The sequence below is a fragment of the Colletotrichum karsti genome (genome assembly GCF_011947395.1).
Source record: "Colletotrichum karsti strain CkLH20 chromosome Unknown Scaffold25, whole genome shotgun sequence".
NCBI classification, from domain to species: domain Eukaryota; kingdom Fungi; phylum Ascomycota; class Sordariomycetes; order Glomerellales; family Glomerellaceae; genus Colletotrichum; species Colletotrichum karsti.
The window spans coordinates 756,863-763,484 of record NW_024065925.1 but is presented as its reverse complement, the minus strand read 5'-3'; the positions used below and the strand labels follow the sequence as shown (position 1 = coordinate 763,484).

At 58.9% G+C, this 6,622-nt stretch overlaps 1 protein-coding gene across 1 annotated transcript; it reads right to left on the bottom strand.

Moving 5' to 3' along the window:
- Window positions 1-3,181: 3,181 nt before the first annotated feature.
- Window positions 3,182-5,783, bottom strand: CkaCkLH20_07941 (zn 2cys6 transcription factor; the record flags this gene model as incomplete). Its single annotated transcript, XM_038890657.1, has 6 exons — window positions 3,182-3,276; window positions 3,351-4,052; window positions 4,102-4,211; window positions 4,267-4,881; window positions 4,934-5,016; window positions 5,418-5,783. The coding sequence occupies 6 exons, from the start codon at window positions 5,781-5,783 to the stop codon at window positions 3,182-3,184; spliced, it is 1,971 nt and encodes a 656-aa protein (XP_038744265.1).
- Window positions 5,784-6,622: the final 839 nt, after the last annotated feature.

Here is a 6,622-nt window from a genome sequence, read left to right as displayed (position 1 = left end):
GGGGGGGAGGGGGAGGGCCGTGATGGTGGCCGTTGTGGGGGTGAGGGCGGCGGTGGTCGAAGGGGCCGAGGTGTTCCTGGTCATCATGGGGAGGAGGACCCGGAGGAGGAGGAGGGCCTGGGGGACCGTGGTGGCCATCGAAGGGAGGAGGCGGGCCGGGAGGAGGGGGAGGTCCAGGAGGTCCATGGTGATCGAACGGAGGGGGAGGAGGAGGAGGAGGAGGGGGTCCCGGGGGGCTGTGGTGTCCGTGGCGGGGAGGCTCATCGAATGGTGGCGGGGGAGGAGGAGGAGGGCCATGGCCATGGGGAGGACCGCGAGGGGGCTCATCGAAGTGACCGCCGGGACCATGGTGAGGCGGCTCGTCAAACGGAGGGGGAGGTCCGTGGTGGGGAGGCTCACCCTCATGGGGAGGCGGAGCGCAGTGACAGAAGCCCGGAGGCGGGGGAGGCAGAGTGTGGTTTCCGTGGGTGTGGTTTCCGTGCTCGGGGGGGGCACCGCACATCGGGGGCGGGCCGCCGTGGTGGCTGTGACGGCCGTGAGGACCGCGGTGACGACCGCCGCCGAAGCCGTGGAACCCACCGCGGAAACCGCCACCGACGCGGTGCATCAAGGTGTCGAGGACACACTTGAGGGAGTCGCACTCGCGAAGGGCGTGGCGGTGGGGACGGATGCCGTGCTCGTGGGTCAGACGAGACTCCTTCTCGTGGATGAGGTGCTTCAGGGCATGAAGCTGGTGGTGCAGGCAGTCCAACTCGCGGAGCTCGGCCTCGGCTTCCTCGGAAATGTGGTGGGGAGGAGGGCGGCGAGAGGGCGGGTGGTGAGGACCATCTTCCTTGGGAGGGTGGTGGTCGCCCTCGCGGTGGTTGCCGACGTGGTGGTGAGGCGGAGGGGGGAAAGGCGGGTCCTCAAGGAGACCGTCCTCGTCGTCGCCGGGGCGGGGCTTGTGGCCGGCCCACTCGGGGAGGGACGGCGTTTCGGGGCGGGAGTCGGAGACGCGGACGGGGCCTGCGACTTCGATGATTGCCGCGGGGCTGGTCTGGCGGAAGCGGGCGACGAAGCCGACCTCGGAGGCCAGGGAGCGGCCGGCGAGGGACTCGAGGTTGAAGCGGAGGAGTTGTTCATCTCCGGCGCAGGTGGCGGTCCAGGAGGCGATGAAGGTGGAGCCATCGTGGTCGCCGGCGAAGGTGCCGCGGCCGAGGGTGTGGCCGCCCTGGGAGAGGGCGTTGTCGTTTACCTTGATGTTGGGGTAAGCGCAAGGGGAGGGTGCTTCGAGGACCTCCAGGTGAAGGGTCTGGTTGTGTTTGTTAGTCGACGCATGAATCATTTCTATGAGAGGCGATTCTTACGTAGGGCTGAGGCTTGTCCTCGTTGAAGCCTGGAGGAATGTCGAAAGTGACAAAGGTCGAGGGAGAGGCATCTTCTGAGGAATGTTAATCTTCACTGTCTACTGCTTGCGGGTGAGATGAGAAACCCACCCTTGACCTTCTCACTGATCCTCGAAGGAGCGGCTCCGACCAGGGCCGGGGCGAGCAGGAGAGCTTGCGCGAGGCCGCGCATGATGGGCGACTTTAAACCGGTGATGAGAATTGGATGTCGGTATCGATGAAGGGTATCTTCCGGCCCCGGTATCCTTCAGTTTCCGGGCGGGCCTCGTATGTCGAGGGAAGTCTCTGCCTAGAGAACTGTCGTGAAGTGGTCCGGTTTGAAGTGAGGCGAGGTATGGAACAAGCTGGAAATCGGGTCGAGGAGGACAAGACCAGTATGATAAATGGCTGCCTGGGTTGCGTACGTATGTCGGTCGTCGAGGTGGTGTGCGTGGTGTGGCTTTTTGGTCTTACACCGAGACTAAGAGTCTCATCCACGCTATCTCTTCTTTTGACTTGGACCCAACCAAAACGGAAAGAAACGAAACGAAAAGAAAACGAGTGAGGGTATTCACACTTTCACCCAAGTTGAGGAAGTTGATACGTTGGAATGAAGGGAAAAAAGAGAGAAAGAGAGAGGATTCAGTCGCAAAATGAGAAAGAGACTGACTGAGAAGGAAAGGACCACGCGTCCCTCATAGTAAACACTGCCACTCCTCCATTCGCACTTGCCCTGCGCCGGTAGAGTGGGCAGTGGGCAGTGGGCAGTGGGCACATTCACCCCCAAGGAAGGACCGTCAGGGACATTGGGGCTGCGCAATCCTCTCGCCGTAGCTGGACCTCTTTCCGCCGCGTGGCCAATCAGCGCCGACGAGCTGACGAGTCCTGCTCAATGGCCTGTGCGCCGATACTCTCCACTATTCCCCCCGTCTCCCGGCCGGTACGGGACCAACAGCCCTCTCTGACCAATGAAAACGGCCTCAGAGGGCTAAGCACCGGACGTGGGGTGGGCTGGTGGGGTTGATACGATGGATCGACTGTTTCTTTTTAGGGGGTCACCACAGGTGTTGGCTCCCGTGAAAGGGTAAGTGCGAATGCCTGAATGAGATTGAGGTGAGAATCCGGGACGTGGGGTGACGCTAACTCCCGGGACCCTCTTTCTATCAATTACGGATATCGCGACACGGCAGGGAGGCAATCAATGAATTCGGCACCGCTGCCGCTTGCTTGCTGCTGCTGCTGCTGCTGCTGCTGCATATGTACATGTATCCCATATGCACACTTGACGGCCGGCCTCGCCGTTTCGGGCCATGCTGGTCTCTGAATAGATGACTGGTCCTGGTACCTCGATCCACGCCTAGGTACCGCGACGGGCATGTCTGGTGGATCCCGTGAGTGGCCAAGCCCTTGGTTCGTTCCAACATCTCTCGCCCACCCCGGCTAGCGACTCACTCGTTGGAGTATCGCTAAAAAAGAGCGTTGTGGTTTGAGACTGGGAACTGCATGGTTGATGGAGGAAGAACTTTAGAAGAAGAGGCTCATTAACCTATCATTAAGCAATACACTAACTCCTCCCGAAGAGGAGCCCCTAAGAAGGAGTTTACAATCAATCCTACGCACTTCGCTTCTACAATGGAACTTGGTGGGAATCTCAATCACCTCGGGACACGCCAAACACCTCGCAGAACGACAACCCGAAAGCAGAGTCCCGGCCGTCTACGAAATACGCAGTAAATCAAAGCAGACGTCTCGTCCCGCGCAACTCGCCAAAATGCCTACTTCTCCACAACATCTCACAAAATCTCCCGGCGTCACTGTCACAGAAGATCCTTCAACACCTGCACCCGGGCTCGAGCCACGTCGGACCCCTGGTCGCCCTCGCCCATCAACTCCATGATTTGAATCATGCGCGCTGTGACAGTCCAACGTCAGCCAAATATCCCCGCCACAATCACACACGCAAACACAAGACGCGGAAACACTTACATATGTCAGCCCTGGCCCTTACGAACAGCGGGTCCCGCTCCGCCGCCTCCACCGCGACCGGGTCCTTGGCCGTCTCCCGGAGCACGCTTCCGATGCATAGCGCCTCCAGGAAGGCCCGGTGGTTGAAGACCCACCACACCCGCGCCTCGAGTTCAAAGATGTTGAACAGCAGGAAGAACGAGTTGATGGCTTCGTGCGCCGCTTCGAGCGTCCCCCGCACATTAACCGGCACATCGGGGCTTTCCGATGCGTGCACCAGCATGATGTTGTGGTGGTAGTTGCTCGTCAGAAACAGCGTCTGACGGACAACGCGCTTGTTCGTCCTCGACAGCGCTGTGAGGCTGTCCGAGTCCCACGACCGGAACACGTCCGGGAACGAGCGGTAGACGGCGCGGAAGTCGGCGACCAGTTTAGACTTGTGCCGCGCCGTGGTGCAGATGGGCATGTCGAGCGAGCGTGGCGAGCAAATCGTTTCTTGTACGAGGTTGGCGAGCGTCCAGGAGCCGCGGATGTAGGCGATGTCGGTCGGGTCGCTTGCGGCGATTGCCGAACCGTCGTCGAGGAGGTCTTCGACAGAGACGTCGGTGTGAGTCGCCGACGGGGGCAGAGAAACAAGAACTGTGAGAAAGGTATCCTGGAGAAGGACGGCTTGCCAGACTTTTCGGCGCTGTTGCTTTTCAAAGATACTCGCATCGGGGGTCACTGTCGAGCTTTAGCATTATTCAACAGATGATGAAGAAAAGGATCATACCAATGTTGGGATCACGATGCAGGCCCATGGCGTAGGCCTGGCGTATGAGTATTCCTGCAAATGCCCATCCATCTGAAGCATGGTTGTCGTTGATCAAAAAGTAAGTTAACCTGTCTCGTCAGCATCATATCCCCAAAGCCGGTCGGTCCACGATCAAACACTTACAGCACCATGGCTTGAATAGATCGTAATGAAGCAGCACTCAGATACGAAGACAGGCGCAGCGCCTGGTTACTTGCCGACGCATAAAACTCGGCCGTCTGCTTTCCGTCCCTCGGCGACGTCGACGTCACAAACTGCGTCCCCAGCGCCAGCATCACGAAAATAAGTCCGACAAAGGCCGCATCGACACGGTTCTTCTCCTCGTTCCCGAGGCTCCAAAAGTGCTCGTAGTCGGCATAGAACGTCTGCCGGTGCATCATGGGATACACCGGGTCGACGCACTCGAAGTACTGCGCCAGCAGGATGTCGGCCTGGATCTTGTCCGGCAGGACCGAGATAACCTCGGGTAGACCGCCCTCGCAGGTCCAGTAGTTGGCGAATGGGTGCTCGGAGCCGATACCGAAGACATTGCTGGCCGTCGGTAGGGAATAGGGCACATTGGACAAGAGGCCGGTCGAGGAGGAGAATCCGATGGAACCTACCGAACCGCGAGAAGTGAAACCGCGTCCTTCGATGAGACCCCTGTCGGCGATGTTTGGGATCGTGTTGACATCTGAGGGCTTCTTCTTCGGTGGTTTGGTCATCCGCCGGCCATTTGTGGCCGACCTCGTCGTTTCCCTGAGATAGTCAGCGTCGCAAGTCTTTCCGGTCCAGCTCAGACCCAACTTACTCGAGGAGGTTTGCGACGTGAGCATACTTGCACTCTGTCTGACGCTTGATGCAAGCCAGGCAATGCGGCCTGCCCCGGTCACACTATTTGATACGTTAGCACTCCATGTCATGACTTGCAGTCCCTCACATGAGATGGCTGAGTAATCCTCTTTGGTTGACTGTCATGCGCGACAGCCGGGGATCTGTAAGATTGAACAGAGTTCTAGAAGCGTGTATGCCACGTGCTGTGAGAATGACTCTCGCGACGCCCGTCTACTCTAAATAGTAGCAGACAGGTTGACGGACGGCCAGGCCCAGACTTTGTGCCAGCATCGGCGCGGCTCCGCGAGCCACGGTGGACCATGAAGGTCCTTGGTGCGGGGGAAGCGAGAGCCGGGACGCGAACGCGAGGTCGGGCTTGACGGGATCGGGGGCAGAAAGAAGAGAGTCAAGAATCGCGGGGAGGGCTGAAAAAACAAAATCAAACGTCAATGCGAACGAACCTTGGTCTTGCGCTCGACGCACTCGTGACATGACAGGGTTGGTTTGTTGCGCTTCTGCTTCTTCTTAGGAGGCTCGTCGGAGTTTTGCTGGCCGTCGGGGCTTGCCGAGTTCCCGTCGACGCTCTCCTCCGTCTTGATGATGTGGTACGGGTAGGACTGGGACGGCGCTGCTGTTGCTGACGAAGACGATGGTGTTGCGCTTGGTGGTGGAAGTCCGTTTGATGTCGTTGTCGACGGCGGCGGCGGCAAGCGCTGATGTTCTGAAGCCGGCGATGCGTAGATTGTTGAGGCCGAGCTCGGCGTGAACGGTTGCGACTGCGACTGCTGTTGCTGTTGCTGCTGCTGCGGATGGTCTGGGGGAGCCATGGCAGCAGCTGGAGGCGGACGATGACGATGATTGCGGCGGCCGTCAATCAATTGATTCGACTCGGTCAATCAATCAATTGGTTTCCGCGATGGGCCGATCCTCTCGACAAAATGTCCGGCGCCGGTCGCCAATGTCGAACCAGCTGGATTTCTCCAGTTTCGCCGTCTGGGCACGCCGCGTTGTGGTGCCTCTCCCGACGTCGCCCTCCGGACGTGCTATCCCCGGGATACCGGATCGGGGGTTCGAGCTGATGGGACGTAAAATGAAATTGGAACGCTGGAAGCCGGCGTTCCGGGAATAAAAAAGCGAATTGGCAAACCACGGAGCGGCGCGGGCTTGGGTGCGCGTCTGCGGTGCGGTGCGGTGCACAACGTTCGGAATCGGAGGTCTTGGATCGCTGGGAATAAACAGGCGATTGCAGATGGGAACACCAGAAAAATTTGGGGTTTGCGCGGCGGGATTCCTTTGGGGGGGTTGGGAAAAAACGATGGGAATAAGGAGGGAGGAAAGGGACGGACTGAACGCGGAGGAGAATTGGAAACGTGAGAGGGAAAAAAAAGAGGGGAAAGGAATCCAGCCAGAGTGAAGTCACGTCCGCGTCGGCTTTGCCAGTTCAGGAACTCCTGTCTCCAGGTCCAGAACAGAACAGAATACCAGCCAAACCCACGCAGCAACTATGTAACAACTACCTCAATAACAGTAACAGACGGAATCATCCGAAGGAAGACAAGGTCAAGGTGAAGGGAAAAGAGGCAAGAATCTGCAGACGATAGAAGGACGCCAACAGCCTTCCTCAGACATTGGATCGCCTAGCATCGGATCCCAATCCCTTCACCAA